Source organism: Atheta coriaria, unplaced genomic scaffold (assembly GCF_025399875.1).
Source record: "Atheta coriaria isolate IRGN ID8LTWV9N9 unplaced genomic scaffold, Caltech_Dcor_3.1 hic_scaffold_8_pilon, whole genome shotgun sequence".
NCBI lineage: Eukaryota > Metazoa > Arthropoda > Insecta > Coleoptera > Staphylinidae > Dalotia > Dalotia coriaria.
The window spans coordinates 4245311-4271555 of record NW_027045450.1 but is presented as its reverse complement, the minus strand read 5'-3'; the positions used below and the strand labels follow the sequence as shown (position 1 = coordinate 4271555).

General features: G+C 39.2%; 7 protein-coding genes across 11 annotated transcripts; 2 read left to right on the top strand and 5 right to left on the bottom strand.

Moving 5' to 3' along the window:
- Nucleotides 1-16: 16 nt before the first annotated feature.
- alphaSnap (Alpha-soluble NSF attachment protein) lies at nucleotides 17-2004 on the bottom strand. Its single transcript, XM_065309475.1, has 3 exons — nucleotides 1676-2004; nucleotides 1370-1566; nucleotides 17-1301 (listed from the first exon to the last, which is right to left on the bottom strand). Exons 1-3 carry the CDS (start codon nucleotides 1765-1767, stop codon nucleotides 712-714), a joined length of 879 nt encoding a protein of 292 aa, XP_065165547.1. The 5' UTR covers nucleotides 1768-2004; the 3' UTR covers nucleotides 17-711.
- Nucleotides 2005-2288: 284 nt separating this feature from the next.
- On the top strand, nucleotides 2289-4401 carry LOC135797130 (uncharacterized). 4 transcript variants are annotated; one of them, XM_065309339.1, is made up of 5 exons: nucleotides 2289-2436; nucleotides 2493-2561; nucleotides 2770-2919; nucleotides 3288-3682; nucleotides 3744-4401. In XM_065309339.1, the coding sequence occupies exons 3-5, from the start codon at nucleotides 2790-2792 to the stop codon at nucleotides 4341-4343; spliced, it is 1125 nt and encodes a 374-aa protein (XP_065165411.1). In that variant the 5' UTR covers nucleotides 2289-2436; nucleotides 2493-2561; nucleotides 2770-2789; the 3' UTR covers nucleotides 4344-4401. The 4 variants fall into 4 exon arrangements, with proteins under 4 accessions (XP_065165411.1, XP_065165413.1, XP_065165410.1 ...); XM_065309341.1 differs by having other exon boundaries at nucleotides 2493-2658; nucleotides 2770-2966; XM_065309338.1 differs by having other exon boundaries at nucleotides 2290-2436; nucleotides 2493-2658.
- l(3)76BDm (trafficking protein particle complex subunit 8 homolog l(3)76BDm) lies at nucleotides 4322-9274 on the bottom strand. Its single transcript, XM_065309337.1, has 6 exons — nucleotides 8555-9274; nucleotides 7919-8494; nucleotides 7611-7859; nucleotides 7091-7556; nucleotides 5081-7026; nucleotides 4322-4951 (listed from the first exon to the last, which is right to left on the bottom strand). Exons 1-6 carry the CDS (start codon nucleotides 9160-9162, stop codon nucleotides 4690-4692), a joined length of 4107 nt encoding a protein of 1368 aa, XP_065165409.1. The 5' UTR covers nucleotides 9163-9274; the 3' UTR covers nucleotides 4322-4689.
- Nucleotides 9275-9750: 476 nt separating this feature from the next.
- On the bottom strand, nucleotides 9751-10995 carry LOC135797070 (uncharacterized). Its single transcript, XM_065309249.1, has 2 exons — nucleotides 10471-10995; nucleotides 9751-10415 (listed from the first exon to the last, which is right to left on the bottom strand). Exons 1-2 carry the CDS (start codon nucleotides 10855-10857, stop codon nucleotides 9762-9764), a joined length of 1041 nt encoding a protein of 346 aa, XP_065165321.1. The 5' UTR covers nucleotides 10858-10995; the 3' UTR covers nucleotides 9751-9761.
- Nucleotides 10996-13420: 2425 nt separating this feature from the next.
- mmy (UDP-N-acetylglucosamine pyrophosphorylase mmy) lies at nucleotides 13421-15690 on the bottom strand. Its single transcript, XM_065309473.1, has one exon. The coding sequence runs from the start codon at nucleotides 15113-15115 to the stop codon at nucleotides 13694-13696; it is 1422 nt and encodes a 473-aa protein (XP_065165545.1). The 5' UTR covers nucleotides 15116-15690; the 3' UTR covers nucleotides 13421-13693.
- A 265-nt stretch (nucleotides 15691-15955) lies between these two features.
- Cht5 (Chitinase 5) lies at nucleotides 15956-18014 on the bottom strand. Its single transcript, XM_065309472.1, has 5 exons — nucleotides 17855-18014; nucleotides 17239-17794; nucleotides 17057-17180; nucleotides 16490-16981; nucleotides 15956-16429 (listed from the first exon to the last, which is right to left on the bottom strand). The coding sequence occupies exons 1-5, from the start codon at nucleotides 17907-17909 to the stop codon at nucleotides 16064-16066; spliced, it is 1593 nt and encodes a 530-aa protein (XP_065165544.1). The 5' UTR covers nucleotides 17910-18014; the 3' UTR covers nucleotides 15956-16063.
- A 2231-nt stretch (nucleotides 18015-20245) lies between these two features.
- Nucleotides 20246-25718, top strand: Orp8 (Oxysterol-binding protein-related protein 8). 2 transcript variants are annotated; one of them, XM_065309468.1, is made up of 11 exons: nucleotides 20246-20883; nucleotides 21041-21241; nucleotides 21552-21829; nucleotides 21899-22043; nucleotides 22110-22322; nucleotides 22383-22540; nucleotides 22603-22781; nucleotides 22845-23316; nucleotides 23371-23910; nucleotides 23966-24117; nucleotides 24172-25718. In XM_065309468.1, the coding sequence occupies exons 2-11, from the start codon at nucleotides 21067-21069 to the stop codon at nucleotides 24383-24385; spliced, it is 2526 nt and encodes an 841-aa protein (XP_065165540.1). In that variant the 5' UTR covers nucleotides 20246-20883; nucleotides 21041-21066; the 3' UTR covers nucleotides 24386-25718. The 2 variants fall into 2 exon arrangements, with proteins under 2 accessions (XP_065165540.1, XP_065165539.1); XM_065309467.1 differs by having other exon boundaries at nucleotides 20249-20883; nucleotides 22377-22540.
- The last annotated feature ends 527 nt before the right edge of the window (nucleotides 25719-26245 follow it).

Sequence of the window (26245 nt, the reverse complement as noted above, 5' to 3'; positions counted from 1 at the left end):
GCTATTTAAAAATCGATTTCTTCAATTAACGATATATTAATTAAGTTTGATAATTGTAATATTCGTAATCATATCTTAATAATAAGAGTTGTAATTGTTGTTTTCCTTGTCACCTATACCGTACATAATATTTAAAAACCAACACATATGTATGCATCCTTACTCAGCACGAACCCGTTCGCGAAAAAACCCCTCCGTCTTAGTTTTATTATCTAACATTGCAAGACTGCGGACATGCCTGCGTCGGCCACACACCGACTGATTATGCCGATAGTGAGATAGCGCTTACCGTTTACATTATGAATTCTGTTTAGTTTGCCTTGTTTACATGCGTTTTTACGCTAAGAATTAGCTTTAGAGTTTGGTTATGTTACAATCTGAATAGTAGATAAATCGTCGTCGTCATCGTGTGTGTGAGAGTATGTTGTTGTGTGTATAAACCTACTGATTACTTACGAAGCTACAAATATGACAACAAGTTTCGTCCGTCTCGCGTGTCCGGCATGTTTTCTTTTTTAACTGAAGACTTAAGAGTAAAAGGAATGTGCTTTAACCGAATCGATAACCAAACTTAACGTACGCAACCAGTGTTGCTTAGAGGTTAGGTTGAAGAGAAAACAAAACCGCAACAATAACAAATACGGAGCGCCATGCGAAACGATTCAATTGCACCTGACTAGAGACGTAGACGTGGTGGGCGATGGGCGGCGCTCAGCGCAGGTCGGGGTTGTCGTTGAGCGTCTTCTTGATGCGTAGCAGGATCATCGTGTACCACTGGTCGAGGCGCGAGATGGAATCGTAGTCCTTGACTGCCTCGGTGAAACCATCGACGTTTTGCTCTTCCATGTGCTCTACAAGTGTCTGAAGCAGCTTGTACTCGCGCGCGTCCTGGAAAGCAGGATACATCTGGACGAACTTCTCCATTGCGTGCTGCGCATTCAGCACGTCCACACAGAGGTGGCAGAGTGCGGCACGGAAGAGGTACTCCTTGGCGCTGTATTTAAGCAGTGATGATTCAAGCGACGCCTGCGCAACCTGCTGATAAATGGAGATGGCTTTGTCGTAGTTCTCCAGTTGGGCAGCGTATTGAGCCACCTTCAGGAGGCACTTATTTGCGGAGGAGTTGTTCTCCTCCCCGCGGAAGTAGTCCGCCGCCTGTTCGTAGTGCTGGACTGCACGCTCCAAGTTGACGCTGTCAGCCTCATACATCTCGGCGATAGTCTGATGGTGTTTGGCTGCCATTGTAAAGCGGCCCATGTCAGTGTAAATTTCGATAGAACGTATCAAACAATTGACAGCCTCTGTTCAAGTAACAATACATAAACATAAATTAATATTTCTGATAAACTATGTAGATTAAAATGCATACCATCAACATCACTCTTCTTGTAACAATTGGCAGCATCAACGTAATTAGTGGCCGCGTCGTGGCGAGACCCAGCCTTCGAATGCAAATTGGCAGCCTCACAGAAAGCGCTTCCTGCAGCCGTCCAATTCTTGGCCATCTTGAACAAGTTCGCCGCGCGTTGATAACATTCAACTGCATCTTCTACTTTTGCAGATCCACTAAAACATACAAAATTAACTCCATAACATTGTGAAATTTTAACACTTTACTTAGGACAGAAATTGAGTCATGCTCGAGAAAGTAACTTTATAGATACGCGATTCTTACCCGAATAAACTGCCAAAGAAGCCCTTTGACGAGGTGAGCTTCTTCTCCGCCTCGGCTATCAACTGCTGCGCCTTCTGTTCGTTGCTGGCCATTGTTTCACTGATTTACGTGCCTGGTAACGAATCACTTGGCAGCGCACTCGCTCGTCTGTAGAGCACAGATATCTTTCGCTGGAGGTACTCCGTTGCTACCTTTCACTGCACAACCGATGCCAGAAATGGATGGTGACGATTTCAGTGCGCAAATTGCGCGATTTCTCCTCGCCGTTTGCTGACGAGAGGAACGGCCGACCAAACGTCAAGGTATTGATAATTTAGTTCCGATTAAATCCACGAAGAGTAAATGGCGTTAGTGCGCATCGCAGTTTCGGAGTTACACATAACTAACACGTTATATACTGAACAGGAATGGACTTATCTTCTTATATTATTAATTAATATATAAAAATGTTTCCCGTTTCCAGTTGTCACGCCATAACATGAAAACGGCTAGACCGATTTGGCTGATTTTTTTTGTAGTTTTCTAATACTCTGTAGAAGGTTCTTACGGAAAAAAATATTTGGAAAATGTCTCAGAAAGATTGAAAAATATACATTAATGGTCATTCAGCCATAGACTATATTATTGAAAGAGCATCGTTTGTTCGGAAACGCGGTTACTTAATAATTAAATTCTATCGCACTAATTTATTATTTTTGGAAATAACTCGCCACGGAATATTTATTTATAGATAAATATTATTAAATGTACCGATTTTGCCGGTAATATTAATAATACCAGTGATGATTTCATTTTAATGTAAATATCTATGTGTTAGATTTCAGAACGCATGACTTATTTAGTAATCTGTGGTAATTTGTGTCATACCCGCCGCGCCAACAATAAGGTTATTAAAGTTTTTGTCACAGGTTTTAGATAAAGTTTGTTTTGTTTTAAAGACTAAGAAGTTTTTTTTGTTTGCTAATAAGTGTTTGTTAATCATGGTAAGTTCACAGCTTAATATCGATTTTTGGTAACTTTGATAACTACACAATATTACAATTTGGTATACACGGTTATACAGAAAATATATGGGAGCAATTTTTAATTTTCAGTTGGATTTTGATTTTTAACAATGCCACCAGCCAGACGTTCAAACATAGGCCGCAGATCTCGAAATACTGCAAGGCAAAGAAATAGAAGAGCAAATCTAACTGATGAGCAACGCGAAGCGCGAAATGCACTTCAACGGAATCGACATCAACGTTAGTAAAAAATTAATAAGGCGGTACGAAGTTCGCCGGGTCAGCTAGTGTGTAAATATAAGTACATATCCTTACTGCATGAAAGATTAAAGATTTACTTTAGCTTCTATCATTTTGCATTTCAAACAATTCTGTAGACACATAGTTATGATAAATGTAAAAAGAATTACATTTAGAAACGCAGTTTTACTTTTACAAATAATATAATTATTTAATTTTTACTCGGAATGGTTATGTACAGTAGCTTTAACATAGGCAACACATATGTATAAACATTGGATTTAAAGACTTCTTGGTTCTCTTAAAGCAGTTCTTCATTGTGTCTTCTTGTGAAGTTGTGTAAATTTTATTTGATATATTTTATTTAGGACTTAAAACATATAAAATGGAAGAAGTTTCTGAAGAACTACTCGTGAGTGAACTTCCGGAAAAATCCAAGAAGGCTTATTGGAGTGTTTATGAATCATTCAACATTTGGAAAGCGAAGAACAATACAACCACCAGCACAGAAGCAGATGTATTAAACTATTTTACTGAACTATCCACCTCACACAAGCCATCTTCACTCTGGTCTCACTATTCAAGACTCAAACATACCTTGCTGGTGGAGGAGAAAGTCAACATTAAGAAGTTCCCTAGGTTGTTGCTATTCCTAAGGAACAACTCTAAAGGATTTCAAGCAAAACAGTCACTGTCATTCACTGGTGAGAACATGAAAGACTTTTTAAGTAAAGCACCTGATGATAAGTATCTTCCAACAAAGGTAATTGTATTCATTCAAGTGTTGGCTGAAATTATCTATCAACAATTGATTTAAATTTAAGGTTGCAATGATATTTGGTGTGTTTGGTGCTTGCCAATCAACTGAATTAGCCACATTGAAAATTGGAAACCTACAAGATATGGGCACATCATTTTTAGTGACAATATTAAATTCTCGGACCAAACAGCATCGAAATTTCGTTATTTCATATCCGTTTTATGAGATATGTAAAAAGTATTTTGGGTGTCGATTACATGACCCAGACGCGCTCATTTTCCAACCATATTCTGATGGAAAAGTGATGAATATTACTACTCTGTTCAAAATGGGAAAAGAAGTGGCAAAGTTTCTCAAATTAGACAATATAGCACACTATTCTGGCCATAGTTTTAAACTCTCCTCTGCAAATATTATTTTGGATGCTGACGGGAATATTATCTCAAAAAAACCGGAATTATTACGTGAGCGTATCAAACCGACAACCAGTGTTGCTGATACTGAAGAGGCGAATGAATGTGATCAAAGTGAAGAAAGTGATAGTGATGATGACACAAACATAGACTTTCAAAAGATTGCCAAACTACCCGCAATGACATTTAACAATTGTCATAATGTAAAAATTAATGTTAAGCTGCCTGATAGAGAAACAATTCCTTTATAATATGTCTGCCAATACTTTTAATTTTAATTTAATAAATACTTTCATAAAGTGTAAATAATCACTGGATTAAATTCAATTAAACAAACCTGCAAAAATCAACGACAACAAATCCTAAGTCGTTCTTAAATACCAAATTCACAAATAATGCATCAAACAATAAAATAAGACTTAACACTTGGAATGAAAATTGTGAATAGTTCATCATTATGATACTGGTGGCGCTAATTAATTAAATACAATGACCACTTATTGCGTTCGAATAGCGCATCGAAAGTACAATACATTGCGATAATTGTACGTGGCCACCGTAGAATAACAAAAATCGACTAAGATATATACAATTTTTCTAAGTGCTTGCGATTATTAGCGAAGAATGCACCCGACATGACTGTAAAATGGCCTCGTGAGGCACATCGACGCCATGACACCAGATTTCTAATCGTGAGCCTAGGTCATACGTGCCAGGGCCTAAAACCGCCACTGTTAGAGAGATACTTATCGACGAAAGTGGTTCTATCGTTCTCGAAGCACTGCCGAGTTTGATCCACCGGAAATTACGCGATGAGTATGGGTAGAAAAGACTGTTGTGATTTGGTGGTGATATTTCACTGAAAAAAGACAATCATATTTTATTAAAGTTAATATTATGCTAAAATTTGCTACTTGTAAGCATTTTTGCCTCAATTAAATATTTAAGACATTAAATTGAACGCAAATCAAAGAATAATCTTAATTACCTGCTTGTTCCTAACGTGTGAACCTTGATAATCAATGGTACTGCCGCAACGCTATGTAGCAACAATTTCACAGGTACCACACACAGCTTTTTCGCTGTAAAATCATGTGTAACACACGCTGGATGTAACAGATTGTAGGTTATTTGATTATCACCATAATGCAAAGATGGCGTAACATCGATAGCCACCTCCCCAAAGCTTTCCGTTTGGGTAATAACATCGTCGCTTGAAACAACTGGCGCATTTTTAGCATACGAAGAGGGTGTTACATGAATAGGAATTTGATTTTGTCCGTAAACTACTCGATGCCGCCCAGAGCTATCCGTAACATTTGCACGCCATCTCAAAACCAACATGGCGTCTCGTTTTCGTATATTCAAAGATGGCGTTATTTCCTCTTCGGGATCAAATACGTTTGCCCTTTCTCGATCGTTCCGTTTCGCAAAGTCCAAACATGCGGAATTACTAGTTACACTGGGATCTTCTCCATCCGATATAAACGCGACCTGTGAGTAATTATTCTTACCATTTTTATTATTGGTTAATTGCGCCATATTGCGGTTTTGTGTTTCTCGCCGCATCTTGAGAAACAAGTAGTAACTTGCTTGTGACTCAAGTTTTATATTGGCAGGCGGCGTTGTATCCGCCGATAGAACCCAATCGCGACTCAGGAGCGCTGCAGTCAACAAGCGAATTTCCGTTAAAATGGCGTGGTGAATCTTGTTGAGGTTAGTCGCACGCACCATCAACGCCAGTTGTTCGACATCTTTCGATGCGCAGCTCTGCATAGCGCTAGCGTCGACTTTAATAGACTCTTGAATCGACAAGTGCCAAACATGGCGGACTAACCTGTACCGCGGCACAGCTGCCGGATCGACATTTTCGTAATAGATTAAAAGATCAATGGCGGCCGGTCCGATGACTTCCGGTGCCTTCAGCCATATTTGCACATTGTAAAACTGACCGGGTGCAAGTACTTTGTTAGGCAGCGGAAGGAATGATACATGATTCTTGCGAGCTTCCTTTTCTCGCGTCGCACCGGAAGTGACCGTAGCGCCATCATCATCATCCTTTGCCTGGAATTCACAACTCGAAAGGAGGTGAGGTTGCGACGTGGCCATGTAAATATTATGCAGGGGTACCGACCCAACGTTGCGCAGTTCAACTGAGACTTCTTGAAGTTCATTCCGGAGTAACTCAGCATTCATCTCGCAGAAACTAACCTGCAAACATGGCGCTGACGGTACGATTTTAATCTCAATCTTCCTCTCCTCGCCACTTGCAGGTGCAGGAGGACCATCTTTCTTCTTCTTGGCTGTTTTGATGTTGAAAACTTGTTTACCCCTGAGGATGATCTCATGCTCTGAGTTATTCGCTCCAATCAGACTGTAGCCAATACCTTTTATACATACTTCCCCTACAGCCAATGGGGTAACACTCAACACCACCTCTTGTCTTTCGCCCGCTTGTACCACAACACTCTTCAAGAGGTGCGTCTTCATGAAATTTTCTACATTATGACCAACGATTTCATTCGCAGCCAGACGATTACCAGCATCCTTAACGTGCCACAGGAGATGAATATCTTTGAGGTTAAGTAATATCTGAAGAGGGTTTCTTAGTTCAACAGCAACTTGAATTGGTTCGCCGATTACTGCAATGGGACTAGCGGTTCCTATGTCCGCGCCTGAGAATAGTGTAGCGGCAGGGCGGAAGATCATTGGTGTGGATCCTTGGGCTTCCTGGACGAGCATCTCTTCGAGTTTCAGCCATCTTTGACGAGTTTTGATGGACTCTCTATGAGAAAGGGAGACACCTGCAGCGGGGACCTTTCCAGGCGTGCGCAGTGGCGCAGTTGGTCCAACCAAGACTTTTATTGAATCATTCACCACAATTGGTAATGGAAGAAGGGGAGTAAGCAAGTTATTTTGCTTTTTGAGCAAATCCTAAACGTAATTCACGTAAAATTTAAATAAATATAAACATTTGTAATATTTAATGTGCACTTACACTGTGTATTGTGAGGTATTCCTTGAGGTACACTTCCTGTTGCTCAGCAGTCTGTCGATTCTCCTCCGTGAGAAGTTTAGCGTATGACCTCATAGCCTCCTCCAATTCGTCCAAGTTTTTCGCTAATCTGCCAATGCTTGCCAGGATATGATCTGTAGCAAGGTTCCATCCATGATTCTCAAAGATCTGATGCGCTTGTTTGTAACAACGCAGAGAATGCTTTCTTTGTCCAGCCTTCGTAAATCGATGCCCAGCTAGAACCATGTGAAAAGCGTATTTTCTCACCATGGTTGGCCGCGAACACTGTAAGAAACAATACGCTGCTTGCTCCAATAGCAAAGCCGAACGCAGATCGGAGTCTTCCGATGCCATCCGGATGAGTTGATGGGCAGCTTCGCCGTACATTGATTGTCCACGTAGACATTCTGCAGAAAGGAGTGTGGCTTTCGTGGCAAACTGTGGCATTCTATTAAAAACATATTAATTGTAAGGTTTATTCGCAAATCACCACCGAACCTACTTGCAAGTATTCAGATATGTGTTGATTGACTCTTCCATGTAGTCAAAACTTTTCCGCGACGGTTCATTCGCCATGAATGCAGCCAATGAGGCCATTTCAAGTGCGCCGGCGCAGTACAACCAAGCCTGATCCACCATGAATTCTCGCTTTGCGGTGTGGTATGCCTGATACGCCATGGCATAATGACCAAACATGAAATATAAATCACCCAGGCGTCTAATTTGGAGCTCTGGAGCATCAGGTGGATACCTAAATTATATATAACCCCAATTATAATCTCTACACAATGAAACGCATGTAAAACTCACGTCAAAGTATTAATGGTGGCGCTGTTCGACGTCGGTTTATTCGGAGTGAACCATCGCTTGGTGGCGCTGAGCAAACTCCGACTCACACCCTTCTTGTTCGCAACGAAATCACTAAGCTGATTAATCTGTCTTTCCACATGTGGTAATAAGCCCCGTGTGGTAAACTCAACAACTAAATGTTTAATTTGCTCAACATCTTCAGTGGAAAGACAAGCGCCATGTAGGACAGGTGGCGCTGTATGCTGTGAAGTTTGCATATCAGTAGGCGGCGCAGTGACATCCATGGACTCATCTGTTTCCGGGCTGAGTGGGTGGTAAAGTAACGCCCCTTGTTCGCCCATCTCCTGTGCAAGCTCTAGTCCAGAAGGGAATGCACGACTCGACGTAGGCGACTGCTCAGGACTTGCAGTTTCATTCGTGGACGATGCGAGCGCCACCATGCGGGGATTTATAAATTTACTCCAAGGATCTGGCAAAGGTTCACCTGTTGATGTCACCGGGCGTGAATTCATGCGCAGAAGGAAACAATTCATGCTGCCATATGCAACTTTCATTCTTTCATATATTTCCAAAGCCCTGAAAATATAAATTAAACCATTTACTGCTATATTCAAAACATCTCATAATAAAACTTACTTTGAATCATTCTCACTTTGATTCTCATGTAAAATAACAAAATAATTCAATATACTGGTCCCAAACCATTTGGGTAACTTAGACAAAGATGTATTCTGCAGTTGTTGAAGTTGTGTCATCAATCCCTCCATAGCTTCAATTGGATTAGGATCTGATGTAGAAACCACCAGCATACATCCTAACAAATGTTTAGTAAACTCATGATCAGGAGGATATTGCACATGAAAAAATGTTTCCCTCCATGCCTCAAACCACGGCGCCCCATTGGGTATCTCCACCGCATATTCCCCAATGTTAAATTTTACCAAACGTGGGACACTGGACTCACTCACTGATGAATTCAAAAACTTCCTTGCAAGTTGTGTGACTGGTGGCTTTGCATGTACATCAACCAAGGTTATCTTGAAGTTTTCCAATGTAACAGCACTCCCATTGGGGTCCTTATAGTGTAGTTTTGTACTGAGTCGGCAGAAGGGCTGCAGCAACTCAATGAAACTGAGATTGTTCTTGTTGCACAGTGATTCAGCGCTGGCACTGCACAGAACACCGATCTGGGGCGTAAATGAGTCGCGGAGGAATTCCTGTGGGGATTGCTTGGCTTGTGCCATTGTAAAACTGCTTTTGAATTCTTTAACTATATTATACTACCGATGCATGTTTAGGTATGGAAATTAGTATTATTTATTGCACTAGTTATTATATATTGCCTGTCGGCTTATTTACTGGTTATCAGCTGTTGTAGCACTTGTCGTTGACAAGTGACATCAAAATCTAGGGGATTTTGCGCAGAGATGATGACAGTTGGTATGAAAAGTCCCCAGTTTTGTATTTACTAATTTGTATATACTATTACTTTCTTTGGCGAATACGTAATCCATTTTTATATTTGAAATATTTATTTATTTATAATTTTTCGTGAATATTGGATTTACTGTTTAAGATTTATGAAGATGCCAACTGATGAAACATGTCAACTCCAAATATAAATTGTAAATCCAATATTCACGAAAAATTATAAATAAATAAATATTTCAAATATTGTATATACTAATTGTACATACCAATGTTAAAATTGTAAATAAAATAGAAATGCATCGTTTTGGAATACGTAATTTATGAAATTACTTCAAATAATAACATAAATCTTTAGTTAAAACGCATTCAACTATCATAAAACATTATTATTAAAATATTACTCCTTTAATATTTAATTTATTTCAGTTTTATTCGACTTAGTTGTAATAATATTAATATTTATAGTAATATTATGACAATTAGTAAAAGTTATTCTTGGTCTTGTATAGATATCAAAATTCAAAGACTCATCAGTCTTGCTCTGCTCAACATTTTCACTTTCATCAACTTCACTAGTTTCATTAGATGCACTCATCTGCACAATACTATTACTAGAATTACTAGAACTGTTTGTGTATGTTGAGACAAGTTCACGCGCAGGCGCACTTGGTTTACTACTAATATTACCATCTGCATCCACAATAATATTGGCAGCTGAACTTCTAAAGCTATGTCCTGAATACTGTTCAAAATTGTCAAAATTAAGAAACTTTGCAACATCCCTTCCCATTCGAATAAATTTACTGATACCTATTCGTTGATTGATATAGTGACCTTTTCTATAGTGTTGAAATAAGTATGCATCTGGGTTGTCCATTCGACCACTGATGTATTTACTGCATATCTCATAAAACGGATGAGAAATGATGAACTTTCTATATTGCTTTGTCCGACTAACTTGTAGATTTACTAAGAGTGCTGTTCCAAGATCCTGCAGATCCCCCATTTTCATTTGATACATTTCTATTGATAGACAGGGACCCAAAACTCCCAGTATTAATGCAACCTGTAAATTTAATCTTATATTATTTAATTATTCTAATTTATTTTACTTTGTTTACTTTTGTGGGAAGATAATCCTCATCTGGTGCATTAGCTAAAAAGTCTTTGATGTTATCTGAGTTGAATGTCAGAGTCTTTTTGGCTTCAAAGCCTTCTGATTTATCTTTTAGGAATGCTTGCAGTTCATAATAATCCTCAATGTTTACATTCTCCTGTACAGGCAATGTGGTTTTGAGCAATGAAAAGTGCCAATAGAGGGATGATGGTTTGTACACATTTGACAATTCCTTAAAATAGGCCAATAATACTGGTTCTGATGTGTATGTTATTTTCTCCTTCGATTTCCAGGTGGTATATGCTTCATAGACAGTCAAGTATGCCTTTTTTGATCGTTCAGGTAGTACATCTGCGGTATTTGCTTGTTCTTCTGCATGTTGCTCAGACATTTTATCAATAAGTAAACTGACGATAACAGAACAGATCAGGAAACATGAAATGTCGGAGTTATAATTATTATAAACGATCGTGTATAATGACAGAGCCAATCACAGCGCTGCATTAAAGAGGTTATCTACCCATATTCTACAGTAGGTATATTGTACTTCTGAAGCTAAAACCTGTGCTTGCTGCTGCGCAGGTCAACAAAACCCAATACAACAGCGCGTAAAATTCCTTCTCGTGATTAATGGCCTTCATAATAATGCGTCTAGCTCACGATAGTATTCGACTCAACAAAGGTATAACGTTGCTCATTGGTGCAGGGTAGCGATCAATAATCGTTTTATGCAACACCATGGCTAAAATCACTAATTTTTAAATTATTATTAATTAAAATTGTAAATAGGGCCTACAGAGTCAATGATTAGAATAATGCTACATAAATGTTTGATCTACAATTAAATAATCTATCAGAATTCGAAAATTCTAATTATTAAACAGCCTGCATTTGTTGCAAAAAGATTTCGTCATTAAAAAGGCCAAAGTTTTTTCTTTTTCATGCCAAATGCAGTTTTCAATAAAAGTTGTCAAAAAATTTCTAAAATAATCGATGTAAAATTCAATTATCTATGAGAGACCAAAAATTAAATTTAAAAATTTCCAGAATTACAGAATTTACTATATAGAATTAATTACAGAATTTATTATATACAGATTTCATTGAAGATTTGTGTATAATGAGTTGCCTAAGGAAACTACAGATTTGAACAAAACCTACATGTATTGTTAAACATTCTCAATGTTTTCTAACTAACAGAAAAAAATATCCAGATATGAAAACTGAGTCAATGTGTCTGTCAATAATCTTATCAATATGAGTTTTATATCACAGATATTGTACTTTTCAATTGATCCTTAACTAGATCACACTCAATCGAACCTATTGAACTCTATTTGTATTAAAACTTGTACCTAATACCTGAAAAAATTGCGCTCAGTTCTCAGAACAAATATTTAAAGTATTAACTGTATTTCATTCATCCTCACTACTGATAGTGGAGATAAAATATCCCGGATTGCGTTTTTATAGTTTTCGTGGAAATATTAGTTGTTTTCACATTCTTTCATAGATTAAAATGGCGGCATCCTTATGTTATCATATTTTAGTGTATTTTAGTGTAAATTTTACTTGTAATATGTAAGTAAAATTAGCAATTAACGTAGATATTACGCAAAATATTTGATAGCAAAGCTATACGATACAAACTGAGTTAAATAAATATAGAGAGATAACTCGTTATGTTTTGTTTGTTTCCACACTTTGCGAGTCACCGAAACTGATAAGCAGATACAAAAGGAAGTGTATTATACACACTACAATTGCTCTAATTTTGTTTCTCTATGATGGCAAGCAAAAAAAAGAAATACTTTACAATTAAATCAATAATTATTGTGCAAATTAAACGTTTAAATATATATTTCAAGCAAAGATAAGAAAAACACGTTCATTTAAAATGCTTGTGTTCTATCACGTAGTGTGTATAATTTGAAATTTTAATCTAGCAGGTTATTATTAGGTGGTATTTCCAGAATTTGAATATGTGCAGATACTTAATTTTCAATTTCAACGTTCGAACGTATTTTAATCGCTTGCTACGATCGATCGATCGAGAATTGTGTTTGTCGGTGGTCGGCGAAGTAGTGCCAGACTAAAAAGTGATATTTCTACTTTCACTTCGCCGCCGAGAATGCCTTTAAACCGCGCTTGATTCGTTTCGCATCTAGGCGCATGAACATTGAACTTTAAAATACTGCTTAATGCGTTCGCGCGCACCACGAACGCGGGTGAAGGTGCGAATGAAATCCCGACGTAATCAAAAACATGAATTTTTGATTTTTATGTAATGTATTCTTTGTAACAACAATCTAAAATCAAAAAGCGAAACTAAAAAATAACAATAAACGCAAATTTATGAATATTTTCATACTTGCGCAAGTTTATATCAGATTAACTAAGAATTAGTTAATAAAATTATGTTGATTACAGTGAAATGACACCGGTAAGTAGAAATTAAAGTTATTTTAAGTGCAAAAATAAATATTAAGAGCAAGATGACTGTAAATAAACAGAAAAAACACTAACCAGGAACAAACTAATAAATTTTAATGTTTGTAATGTAAAATGCAATTGTTTAAATGAGAAAAAATTACTTTTTCGTTGAGTTTAGCGTACAGTTCTTGAAACTGCTTAGGATCATCCCCAAAAACAATTTTTCTGTGCATAAACTTAAGAATTTAATGCATTTGGGCGTCTATCAAGTTAAAATAACAAAGAAAAATTACAAAAATCCTGCTAATTCGCGAGTTATGGGCAAATTTCTTTAAAAAAACCTCTCCACATGTACTGGAAACCACCATGAGTATATTTTTCTCAAAAACACTCAAGTAACCAGTCAAATCTTATGCGAAAATTGGTTTAAAAAAATATGGTGGAATAATCCATATTCTTTATATCAAACCAATTTGTCGCCTTCAATAAAAACTTAAAAATTTAGCGATAAAAAACCAAAATAATGTGATAAAATATAATAACAATTTCTTACAACCTTATACATAACATCATAACAGCATATATTTGTCTTTATCGCAATCAATCAAGCATCATATCAGTACAAACATACAATGTACACAATAATTTATCTAATTATCTCATATATTTATATATAATCTTGCATCTTTGTATCTCAAAATATCTCAAAATACTTGCTAGATCCGCGTCGATATAATTACAGTATATTTAAAAGATTTTTAAGTACGGTATAATTTCGCGCAGTAAAAAAACTACTAGTCTTTAATCAGCGCAGGGCCGACAATAGTCTTGCCCCGCCACGCATCCAAACCCTCGCCACCGTAGGAAACACTCGGCGGGATTTCCACCTCATCCCCAACAACTCCAACGCCAGCACGCTGCAGGTAATTTTTATGCAGACGATACAGATCCTGTTTGGCAGTCGCCGGACAATCCTTACCGGCGCTGTCGGCGTTTTTAAGCGCGGAGAATTCAGATTCTCGCGGGACTTCCCACGCGACAAACTTATCCGCAAAGGCGAACACGTCGAAAACGAATTTCTCGATTTTGATCCCGTTTGGTTCGGTCGGCTTGACAAATTCGCCTAAATTACTGACATGCGGAATTTTTTTCTTTGCGACATGCAGCGGCATTTGCAACTTGGCGATGCGTCGTAAAAACTCGGCGGAGAAGAAGTGGTTGCATATATTGCCAGCGTTAAAAGTGAGTTCGCCATCTTGGTTCTTCAGATTTGCGGTTTTTTCGGTGATTTCGCTGTACTCCACTACTTGTACTATATTCTCAACCAAGCAGAGCACTCCTACACACTCGGTAGGCGAATTCTTCTGGACTACCTTCGCGCCCACATCGGCGGACTTCACCACGCAGTATCCGACAAACACCGGATCCGCCACTTTGACTAGAATATTATCCACGGAGTGACAATGCAAATACAGAACACCTCGCTTTCGGAAATCGTCTAAAACGCCGTTTACCTCCAACGCTTTGTAAATTCCACCATTACCATCAGGAGCAAGTGCTAGTTCATTCTTGCGACTCAGAAGAATCTTACCATCGAAGTTAAAACACGGCAATAAACCCTGTTTGAAAATGACGACGTCTTTTTCATTTAATCCGAAGTACTTGTTCGATTTTAGGAAGTTTAAGGTTTCGTCGTAAGTTGGCGCTGATGTCATGATGTACCAAATGATGGCACCATGTCTTCCGTGGCGCTGAGCGGCAAGTTGTTGAACCTTTAGAATGCGTTCTGCCTGCAATTGAAATAAGGTTTTCTTACTCTGAAGACCAACGTCATACATTCCTTTAGGATAAGAGACACCAAGGCGACTGCCCTGTCCGCCTGCCATGAGAATAACACCGACGTGCCCCTTTGAGATCTCCTCCAATCCGCGAGTGCGATATTCTTCGAGACGCCCTGGATCCGCCCTCACCTCCGCCTCGATTTGATCTTCAGCCAATGGGCGCATGAGGTCGTCCAACTTCTGGACCTGCGCACCGCTGTTCTCAGTCGCACGTTGGAACAGCTCGCGCATCTCTTCGTAGTCTATGGTGAGTAATTCCTTGAGGTAGGTTTCGCGTTCATGCGGATCATCGCTGAGGAAATCCAGCAGGTGTTCCTGACCAGATGATTTTAGCAGCCGGCGTGCGTTGGCTTCCAGTCCACGGAGCGCAGCCATATTGTTTGTACTTTTCGAACTTTTGTTTTCGCTAGGCTTACGTGTACGTTGCGGGTACGATGGTTGTGTTGCGGATGGCGGTGATTTGAATTTGGTTCGGGATGGTTTCGCGGCGCGCGACGCGATTGGAATGCGGCGCGTGGAGCGCGCGGTTTTCGTGAAAGGTGAACGCTGGCGGCGCGCGGTGCATTCTCCGACCACCGCCTGCCACCACTCGGCCGGCCATCACCTCTGCAGCGTCTGCACGTTCGCTCGCCGAGGGCAAGAGCCGCGTGCACTCTTCGACTTCGGCGTCGGTCTCGCCGCGGCAGCAAGCATTTGTTTGAGAGGTGTCACCTCACTTGGAGGTTAGCGCCCAAACAGATGTTTGTTACGGCCTAAGCTCACCCAATAACGGAATGACCGATTATGCTGGTCGATGAACACAATTCGCACTGGGTTGATTGTCAGATGCGGCGTGTACGTGGCCATCAGTACAAATTCGGCAGTGTTCGCCACATTCCACACCGGATTCACTGAATAACTTCTTACGTGTTTTGTTTCTGCCACAGCGAGTTCCACGCTGTCAATTTACATACACTAACATTACACTAGCGACACCTCGCGGGAAACCGCAAACTATTTTAACATAAAATAAAATTTATAAATAAAGGCAGAGGAAGATTCAAACAATAAGTTTGGAAATGTTCAGCAATACAATTAAATAATATTTAATAAATAGATGAAAAAGATTGCAGGAAAAAATTATTTAGATTTAATGATTTTAGTTAAAGTAGGTATAATATAGGCAACTTATATATCACATAGCAATATTTAAAACTTAAGAAAATATTTCCCAACTTATTGTTTCCAAACTTTTATTAAACATAAATTAACTTAAGCCTACAGTCTTTTGTTTAATGTGATATTTACCAAGTTGTTTTGTGCTCGTTGTCTGTTTATAATAAATTATTCTTTGCGACATTCATCACGATCAGCATTTGCAGGCCAATCGCAGATATGACTTGTCTGTTGATAGATCAACCCGGGCTCGCAGGAGAACTCCATCAATTTCTCATGCACACAACGGTAGTATTTTGAACAATCCTCGTGCGTTAAGTAATCAGACCCACCGCATGGTTTACCCGCTGAACCTCCTGTAACAGCTGGTGCTTGAGTGGTTGCAGGCGCAGCAGCTACTGGCGGTTTCTGAGTAGGCTTTTCCGGTTTCCTTGTAGTTTGTTCCTGTTGTGGGCGTTGAGTAGTAGCTGGAGCTTCAGGCGCCGGTGGGAGTGGTTCGGAAGAAGGCGTGCTTGGTGGCCTACTCCATTCCGGCTAAAAATTAATTTTTAATATAATATTATGTTTTAGTTTATTAAAATTTATAATTCCTACGCGTTTAGTAGTAGCTATAATAGGTTCCGGTACTTGATAGTCTTTCATATTGGCCCATAGAATCTCCATGAGGACATTTTTGGGACCGCAGTGTCCATTGAAGTCGTCCATGTCAATAGCCCAAGTCATAGCACCACCATAACCCATCTTCTTAATGAAATCCATCTTGATCTGAACGGATTCAGGATTTTCATAGCCAACCCATTGATTACCCTTGTACATGAAGGGGACTTTACCATGTTCGTCCCAGCGGACAGTCCAGCCATTATCTTTCTCCAATAAATCCTCACAGATCTCATAATATGAAATGAAACCAGTAGCGTTGGTGTATTTGCCTGGATTACCCCCACCAGCTTCCTTATTAATATAGGTGCCTAGCTCGTAGTTGTTGTTACTGTTGCTCAGCGTGTAAGTGCGGCCATAGAAGGGAATACCAACGATAAGTTTCTTAGGAGAACATCCGTAGTTTACCCAGAGAAGCAAACCATCGTTCTAAGAAACAAAATTATAAAAATGAATCCAAAACAAAAATACAAAGAATTTTAAGGTTAAGTATAAGAAACGTACCACATTAAGTTTTTCATAAGCCCATTGATCATGAGGTCTCTTATAAAGTGCCGAATGGACATCGGCGAATCCAGCCCAGTTTCCTCTCAAATCATAAGACATCACATGGATAGCATCCAACATTCTAAAATAATACCCGCCATTTTAATAGTTGTAAAGCAGCCATTTTGAAAATAACATACTCGCATAATTCCGGAACATGATATCCTTCATCCAACCTAAACTTAGCAATGGGTACAGCCATAGTAATCTCCCATCCCTTTTGTTCTTTATCAAAGGCCCTTCTCAATTCTTGAACAAAATAGTAGAACCTATCTTTATCAGCAAAGGTGCCACCTCTATCAGTTGCCCCCGGGTACTCCCAGTCCAAATCAAACCCGTCGAATTTGAATTTGTTCATGAAGTTAACAGCGCTGCGAATGAACACATCACGCTTGTTTTTATCAGCCACAAGGGCTGAGTATTTCTCTCCTCCTTCACCCCAACCACCAAGAGCTACTTGATATTTGACTTGTGGGTATTTAGCGCGCAAGCCTACAAAACGCTCGAAGCCTCGGTCTTTAATATCGACATCTTCGTCAAGAACCAAAACTTCCCAGGTGGCGTTGCTTACACCTATGAAGGAGTACACCAGATGCGTGCAGCGATCTACAGGTATATCGTCAATTCCATACTTTCCATGGCCTGGACGGTAAATTGCCCAGTTACTGAAGTAACAGACACTTCTTGCTGGTGTAGCTGAATTCAAAAAAAATTAAAATATTTTTTTGTTTTTTTTTTAATTAAAAATTGGTTTACCATCAGTTTGAAGTGCAATGAAGCACAAACACGCAAAAATAACCAGTGCCCTCATCCTGATCCTGCGGCACTTAATGAGATTGTTGACTTGTGGACTCTTCTTCACCGGTTACAACTCGACTGGTAAATGACCGCCGTGCCCAAGTGCCTTTTATACTTGTAAAGCGGCGATCTCACTCGCATCGATCGGTCTTCTGCTTCTTGTGTTTATCGCCGCAACTCGAACGCGACAAATACATTAACGAAAAAGAAGCGCAGAAAAACAAAGCGTAGATTATGAGTATTCAAAGTGTGTCGTTGAATGCTAGATAAGTATGCATATCATAAGCTCAGGAAGAACTAGAAAATGAACTTGAACGTGGAAAACATGGCGTCGAACGTGATGCACGCCTTATCGACCTTTTTTTAAATTTATATTCGTTTGTCTAATCGTGTAATGGACGCGAGCGGCACGTGTCGTAACACTTCCGTAATTTGTTAATCTACTAATGTAGGTAATAACAAAAGAAAAGAAAATGTAGGAATTGGAACATGTACGTTTTGTGCGCAGGTTAGGTCCTAGGCAACCAACAATACAACATGAAACAATAGCAAAGTGATTATCTTCGATTTATGTTTATATCTTTGCCTTTTTTGCTCATGCAAGTTCAAGGTTTCGAAGCACCTTTGAATTGCAACGCATCGCAGTGCACACAGAATGATAATGTGCTTGTTGACCGAACGTCGCGTCGTCCCCATCGACGTGATTTTGTTTGTTTTGCTTGTGGTGACAAGCGAATTAATACAATGATTCACTTTTATCAAAAATTTATCCGGTTACAAACACGTTTTATGTTTTTTAATCAAAGTTATAACTAATTAGGTTAAATTGTAACCAAAAAAAATATGTATTTTTTATGTTTCTTCAAAATTGTGACATATTTTGGCTCAAGTTTACTGTAAACGCACAAATTGGCAATCAATGTCATTGACAAGATAATTTATAGTTTATAAACGAATATCTGTGTGTCAAGTTCAAGATCGCTAACGAAAATTATACGGAAAACTACAGTTATCCGATCGTTTTATGATACGCCGCGTTTATTTTTTATTTACACGACAAACGCGATAAACCACAGCATTTTATTTGGCAATCTCGGGAGAGTGCACTGACCGCACAATCTCCACGACCATCGGTTTATTTTTTACTTTGGTTTCGTGAAGACGTTTGCTATGGCCAGATTGGCCGAAGAACCGATCAAACTGGTTCCAGGATTACACAAAGAAAGAAATAAATTGGGACAGCACAACTAGCAAGGCCCAAAAATACGAAATCAACAAATGTTTACATTAGTGACCTTTAAAATGTCAATCAAAATATTATTTTGTGATAGATATTATTTATAACTGTTTTAGTTAATAATATCTGTATATTTGGTTGCCTATATGTGCTTGAAGAGAATTAAAAATCATCACACGCTCGAATGTTGTGCAGTTGATATACGAATAAAACTGTGTGAGCGATTTCCACGCTGCGCACATTTTCCATAATCCATATTTAATGCGTCAATTTGATCTTGAAATACTTTGCCGATTGCTTTGCGCCTCCAGCGTACGGTTTCGATCGATAAATGCACTCTTTCACACGCCGCCATCAATTATGCATGGCACTCTCTTTTTATTCATATATTATTTTGATTTATGCTGCCCAACATACACGCGTGCGGAACGCGGGCTTCACACAAAGACGAAAACCATTTCACGCATACGAAAACTGACTTTGTGTGTGATTGTTGTGCGAAGTAATTATTCAAGTCTCAAGTTATGAAAATTTAATCACAATCAAGCGGCCGCGACTCAGAACTTGCGGCCAACATCGCGACTGTTTCATAGTTTCCTCTGCATTAATTATGTAACCAATCAAACATCACACAGTCACCGTGCAACCGTTGGTGGTTTTAGGTCGGTGATTTTGAACATTGTGCAAAGTGCAAAATTGTATTTACCCGAAATTAACAGAACAATTCAATATAATCAACATTCATTCGTTTTTGCAAAAATTTAAAAATTTAGTTGTGGTTTAACCTTAATTTCTGTCAAACTGGATATCAACAAGAGAATAAAAACGGTAAATAATTTCAAATTGAATGTGTATGCTTTGTCTGTTTTAGTTATTTACTATTATTGTTTCAATAATTATTAAATTATGGTTACTGAGTATGACTGAAAAAGTTTTAGACGCGCTGAATGTGAGCAGTAATATAAGTTGCCTATAGTAAAAACTTTAACAAAAATAGTTTCGTAAATCACTCAAACTTGTCCAAAGTTGAGCAACAACATAAATAACACGCAGCAAAATATTTGTTTCAAAACGCTGTACATGCTTCTGGTTACATATTGCGTGGTATTTTTACATTAACACTAAAATTAACTGCAATTGCGACGCTTGTTTGCCAAAAAACAAATGATCGTCATCATTCTGATGACTCCATCTTATCATCGCTAATAAAATTCAACTCGCCGTGATCGTAGGCGTTAATTTTCTTCATTCGCGGCGTGCAATTAATTAAATTAATTCGTAATTCGTAATTGTGGTCGTTTCAGGGCAAACGAGTGTGTGTATGCGTGTGAGAGACTCCGTGTCGCAGTGACGAGTGCGCAATGCGCGCCGCGCTGCGTGTTTTGACGTCGTCCGTCGCCCGTCGCCGAGTCGAATCCGAATGTCGATTGTCGCTCGCAGGAACACAGCAGGCTAGCAGGCAGTAGCGAGCCCGGCACCTGCACGCACCGCACGCAACAAACAGCACCCGACACGACTCGACTTAGTTCTAGCCACGAAAAGTCTCTGCACACTTGTGTGGTAGAAAACAGCACACACAAATCTGCGAAACGTAAAGCAGGAAGCCGGAAGTGAATCGTAGCAGGCGCAGGATGATAATGGCACATGCCGCATAAGCGGCGAGATGCGGCGCTGAGAAGCTGCAGGCCTGCGGATGAGACGCAAACGTCAGGGACCTGCTCAACGCTGCAGGAAATAAACAAACAAAAAAGTGAGTGCATATCACACACACTACACATATTCTATTTCCTGTTATGCGCATGATGCGAATACATGTAGCAACAAAACGGTGTAATCGGAAATTTAAATAATCAACTTATACTTATCACGAGTTACTTATCATGATTTTGTTGTTTTTTTATTGTCAGGTTTTTATTTGTATCGTTGAGGCAAGATGGCAATGCAAGGACCGGCGACCGCTCCGTCGACGCCGATCGCGATGGCGCATTCGCACGCAGCGACCCTGAATGAAGGCAAGACGCGGAGTGCCTCCCGGACGCATCTCTACGTCCTGCCGAAGCTGCCGTCCAGCGATTCGCTCAACAATAGTCCAGGGCCTGCATCACCAGGTACATAATACGCACTAAAACAAAAACTTGTTTACCACAAGATGAATATATAAACAAATGACATCTATAATTACAACATCAACTTTAACTTATGACGATTGTGATTATCATAATTTGCATCATCATTCATCATTACTCATTATATAACTAAGTTGTTGTTTTTTGTATTTAATTTGTTAGAATAGAGCTAGTTTTGTTTATCAGTTACACACTTTTCTAGAATTTTATATGAAAATTTAATGTATAAATACTCTTAAGCATCTAAAAATATCAAAATGGCGTCTTGAATATACCGTAATAATTTTTATAGGAATAGCAACAATAGACAAAACCATGGACTTTATCTCAGTGGAAAAACTCGACCCACAGTCAAAGCTAACAAGAAAAGAATCATACAAAGCACAACGCAAAAACTATAGAAAGGAAAAAAAGCGAGTTACTAATGAATTGCTAAACTCTCTGAAGGATCCGTCAGTGGTAGTGCTTGCTGATTGGCTGAAAGTGCGAGGCACCCTAAAGTCATGGACCAAACTGTGGTGTGTGCTCAAACCTGGCATGTTGCTGCTGTACAAGAGTCCCAAATGTAAAGTAAGTTCATTACAATCACATATTTGTATATTGCTAAAAATAATTTCCATTGTGTTTGTCGTGCTGTAGAGTGCGCATTGGGTTGGCACAATATTGCTAAACTCGTGCAAAGTGATCGAGAGACCCAGTAAGAAGGACGGATTTTGTTTCAAACTGTATAATCCCCTGGACCAGTCGATATGGGCTCCGCGCGGACCAGAAAATGAAACAATAGGTATGTATTTCCAGTGCCTGTCAACATTTTTGTTTATTAATAGTTTTCTTGTTTATTCTGCAAAAGGTGCTGTAGTGCAACCATTGCCAAATTCACACACGATCTTCCGTGCCTCGTCGCAGGCATCCGGTATGTGCTGGTTGGATGCATTGGAGATTTCAATCCGTAATGATTCGGCGCTGGTGCGCAGTGTGAGTAATAAGAGTACGCATAGCGGAAGTGCAAATCATGAGACGCAGTGGAACGAAGCGGATTACGAGCGGCATTTTGTTGATCAGGGTGAGTGCTGTGGCGTGCGCGCGTAAAATATTGGATTCACTAACGGGGGATTAGATTTAGGTGATGGTGGCCACCACACAGACAATGGGGGTCAATTAAGTGCAGGGGATGCGGATGCGTCCGAAACTGAATCAGAAGTATCCGTCAAGGAAGAAGAAGTTGATGAGGAACCACAAGAGACGCCTTATACACCTAATCGCGAAGAAGAATTCGGTGATGTACGCAAAATTAGACATTTATCATTATTTTGGTTTGTTTTTCAACATTTTTGTCTTTTTAGGCCGGCGCTCAAGTTGAAGAACTAGCCGATGAACACAAATCTTTGATTTGGTATCTAGTCAAACAAGTGCGTCCTGGCATGGATCTCAGCAAAGTCGTTTTACCAACATTCATATTGGAACCAAGGTCATTCCTCGACAAGCTGACAGATTCTTACTATCACGTCGACATACTCTCTAAGTATGTTTTACATTTCTGCAATTTGATTAAGAATCTTACTTAATAAAATAATAATATTTTTAGTGCTGTTCTGGAAGATGATGCTTTTACGAGAATGAAGTCTGTTGTCAAATGGTACCTCTCTGGATTATACAAGAAACCGAAAGGTTTAAAGAAACCCTACAATCCGATCCTAGGCGAAACCTTCCGTTGTCACTGGTTGCACCCGAACGGCTCGAAAACGTTTTATATCGCTGAGCAAGTGTCGCACCATCCGCCAGTATCAGCGTTTTATGTCACCAATCGTCAGGAGGGCTTCTCCATCACAGCGTCTATCCTCGCAAAATCCAAATTCTACGGTAATTCGACCTCGGCCATCTTGGACGGCATCGCCATTTTGTCTTTACTACCACGCGGAGAGAATTACACTCTGACAGTTCCATATGCTCATTGCAAAGGTATTTTAATGGGCACATTGAGTATGGAACTCGGTGGAAAAGTTTCAATTGAGTGTGAAAAGACTGGATACTCAACAGAAATTGAATTTAAATTAAAGGTAAGTTGTTGAGATTTGTTTTTGTTGTTTGTGAGTAATTTGGTTGGTTATTAGCCATTTTTGGGCGGAGCTGAACAAACAAATTGCATCACTGGTCGTTTAAAACTCGGAAAAGAAACCCTGGCAACACTTGAGGGTTACTGGGACGGCGTGATTACGATAAAAGACAGAAGGTCCGGTGAACAGAAAGTGTTCTGGAATCCTACACCGACTGTGAGAAGATCCAGACTTACCCGATTTACGGTACCGATTGATCAACAGGGGGAGCATGAGTCTGAACAGTTGTGGCAACATGTCTCGGCTGCTATTTCTCGTGATGACATGAGCGCAGCTACTGAAGAGAAAACTTCTTTAGAAGAAGCGCAGCGCGCCTTGTCAAAGGAACGCAAGGCAAAATGTGAAGAATGGACGCCCAATTATTTCCAGCAAGATCTCAAAACGGGCCAGTGGGTGTACAAACACTCGGATCTTCGTCCATGGGATCCGCGCAACGACCTTTATCAGTACGAGTGGAATTATGCAATCGCAACGCGGACGAAGCATCCCACGCCAATGATTCGCACGGCTAGCATTGTCAGCGTGGATCCAAATCAAGTAGGAGGCAATAATTATCCTAAAAATGATATATAATTAATAATTTATTCTTTAGGTCGAGCCACGCATTCCAGTCAAGCCGAAACGCAAAGTAACCGCCAAGCAGGTATCCTCAGACGTTGACTGCATTGAAAGCGCCAGTGAATCAGAGGAGTACCACTCTGATTCAACGCAGTCAGCGCCGAAATCTTCACCGGAAAACGCCGGGTATGCAATTTGTTAACCATACAATTTCAATTACTCATGATAAATTTTGTCTAGTGTGTTGGCGGCGATAGAAAATTTTGAGAAGGCGTTGAAAGCACATGACCAACAGTTAGAGAAGATCCATGATGACCTGCAGCAGGTAATCCTCCAGAATCAACGACAATCGTTGCGCGGCAGCGTCGTCGTCAACGACCAACTGATGTTCGTGGCGGCCATGTTTGCCGTGCAGGCGCTCTTCATATATTTCCTTCTGCACTGGAAAAACTAAGCAAGTAAATATCAGGTATCAACGTAATTTAGAAAAATGGGAACTTATGAGTAATGAAAATACACCAAAACGAAACAAAAAAGCGTAGCATGCAATACAAAATTCACAAAGTTTAGGCATTTATAGAGATTATTCCTCGAGAGTGTGATAAGTGATAAAATTTGCCAAATTAAATTTAATGACCCGTAGCGAAAAATTAGCGAAGATTGATGGAAACCAACATCATATCAAAAGTTCCAAGTTTTAGACTTGCTTAGCGTATACAGGGTGTTTTCCGAAGGAAAAAAACGGCTGGATTTCCTATTAAAAGACGAATACGAATAAGAATCAATAATACATCGCACAATAACCAATATGAGAATTTTCCAAATTTAAAACTAAACAAACAAATCCTTTGTGACAACACACAAACGTTTATAACCTAAAATGAACTAAATTAATGACCTAAGTACCTAAGCCCTTGAATTAGTCGCAGGGGCGCAGGCGAAACAAAGTGCTGTTTGTAAAACAAGCAATGTTACATTTATAACCTTATTGAAAAAAAAAAACTTGAGATTAGCGCCGTTTGCGCGAGAGTAAATCTAATCTAATATTGAAGAGCGTCGCATGAACTACTTTATTCCTAAGCGTGTACATTACTACTCAAACTTACTAAATTTATAAACGCAAATACGTTACTTATTCTACACACACACATATACGTTCACACTTCAAATTTTGTGCACAAAATTATAAACTTTAAATATCAACATATGGTCGATCTACTATATTAAAGGTTATGTTTACGTCGGATTCTTGTACAAGTTGTAACACACTCATTCTTATTGTTTATTTATTCGTACTTTGAATGAATCTATATGTTTTATTTGAGTTAAAAGTTTAAGAAATTGTTGCCAGTGTTTTGCCATGTCATTGATCACTTAAGTTACTTAAATGTATCATATATTGTTAAAGTTAATTGTAATTTGTAAATATAAGGATGGAAACAGACAATTGATCTGTGGTCACCCTTAGGTTGCAGTGCTGTCAGTGCAAAGAATACTTGTTATTGTACATTGTGTGTACACGATTGAAATATTATGTTAATAGCGATCCATCATTCGATTTTTGTGTGAATTGTGAATTGGGATGAAAGATTCTCAGCCTTTATGTGTAATAATGTAAATGATTTGCTCGATGCAATCATGAAGCGTGATGGTGAATTGATGGAACGAAGCAAACAAAAAAAAAACACATAACAAATGCGAGTCGTGTTAGTGCCGTATCATTGGTTCATTGGCGTAAATACATAATGACCTATTATATTTTTAATAAAAATATATTTCTAGTCCTACTTAATGACACGAAAGTTCAAACATCACCCAACATGGCCGCTATGGTCTCCTCAACCAATCACAGCCTTGCAAACTGTAATTTAAGTTTAAGACCGAAATTATCGAATTTTTTCCGCAATTTTAGCATTCAATAAATGTAATATCGTTCGTCCCAGGGTCGCGGCGCTCATTACTTGCTTTCGCAACAGTGTGCGATAAATAATTGAGTAAATGATTGGTCAACATCGCGAAAAACACTTCCACAAAATTTACGAGCATGACGTCATTTAATTGCCACCTTCATCGATTCTGAGTACGTAATTTGTGTATCGAAACCGCTGGAATATTGAGTTCGCTAGAGTTTGCATAAAAAATTGCTTGAACGGTAACGCAAAGATCAACAACACAGATGGAAAAAACGAGAAAGTTGGTTCATGGCTGGTTCTACCACGAATTCAGTTATATATACCTTGTTCCGAGTGCTTTGAAATGAACTTGCGTGTTCCAATGTTCATTCTGTATCCAATGTTTTACGTGAGTTACTAAG

What these genes read in the sequence shown, in the direction of transcription:
- alphaSnap (XM_065309475.1), bottom strand. Translation starts at nt 1,767, where the DNA reads ATGGCCAGCAACGAACAGAAGGCGCAGCAGTTGATAGCCGAGGCGGAG. An exon ending in TTCTTTGGCAGTTTATTCGG is followed by an intron (nt 1,567 to 1,675) that starts GTAAGAATCGCG and finishes TGTATGTTTTAG; the next exon opens with TGGATCTGCAAAAGTAGAAG. An exon ending in CAAGAAGAGTGATGTTGATG is followed by an intron (nt 1,302 to 1,369) that starts GTATGCATTTTA and finishes TTACTTGAACAG; the next exon opens with AGGCTGTCAATTGTTTGATA.
- LOC135797130 (XM_065309339.1), top strand. Translation starts at nt 2,790, where the DNA reads ATGCCACCAGCCAGACGTTCAAACATAGGCCGCAGATCTCGAAATACT. An exon ending in TCAACGGAATCGACATCAAC is followed by an intron (nt 2,920 to 3,287) that starts GTTAGTAAAAAA and finishes TATTTTATTTAG; the next exon opens with GACTTAAAACATATAAAATG. An exon ending in ATAAGTATCTTCCAACAAAG is followed by an intron (nt 3,683 to 3,743) that starts GTAATTGTATTC and finishes TTTAAATTTAAG; the next exon opens with GTTGCAATGATATTTGGTGT.
- LOC135797070 (XM_065309249.1), bottom strand. Translation starts at nt 10,857, where the DNA reads ATGTCTGAGCAACATGCAGAAGAACAAGCAAATACCGCAGATGTACTA. An exon ending in AGGATTATCTTCCCACAAAA is followed by an intron (nt 10,416 to 10,470) that starts GTAAACAAAGTA and finishes TTAAATTTACAG; the next exon opens with GTTGCATTAATACTGGGAGT.
- mmy (XM_065309473.1), bottom strand. Translation starts at nt 15,115, where the DNA reads ATGGCTGCGCTCCGTGGACTGGAAGCCAACGCACGCCGGCTGCTAAAA.
- Cht5 (XM_065309472.1), bottom strand. Translation starts at nt 17,909, where the DNA reads ATGAGGGCACTGGTTATTTTTGCGTGTTTGTGCTTCATTGCACTTCAA. An exon ending in CTTATGAAAAACTTAATGTG is followed by an intron (nt 16,982 to 17,056) that starts GTACGTTTCTTA and finishes TTTGTTTCTTAG; the next exon opens with AACGATGGTTTGCTTCTCTG. An exon ending in TTATAGCTACTACTAAACGC is followed by an intron (nt 16,430 to 16,489) that starts GTAGGAATTATA and finishes ATTAATTTTTAG; the next exon opens with CCGGAATGGAGTAGGCCACC.
- Orp8 (XM_065309467.1), top strand. Translation starts at nt 21,067, where the DNA reads ATGGCAATGCAAGGACCGGCGACCGCTCCGTCGACGCCGATCGCGATG. An exon ending in AAATTGAATTTAAATTAAAG is followed by an intron (nt 23,317 to 23,370) that starts GTAAGTTGTTGA and finishes GTTGGTTATTAG; the next exon opens with CCATTTTTGGGCGGAGCTGA. An exon ending in TCTTCACCGGAAAACGCCGG is followed by an intron (nt 24,118 to 24,171) that starts GTATGCAATTTG and finishes AATTTTGTCTAG; the next exon opens with TGTGTTGGCGGCGATAGAAA.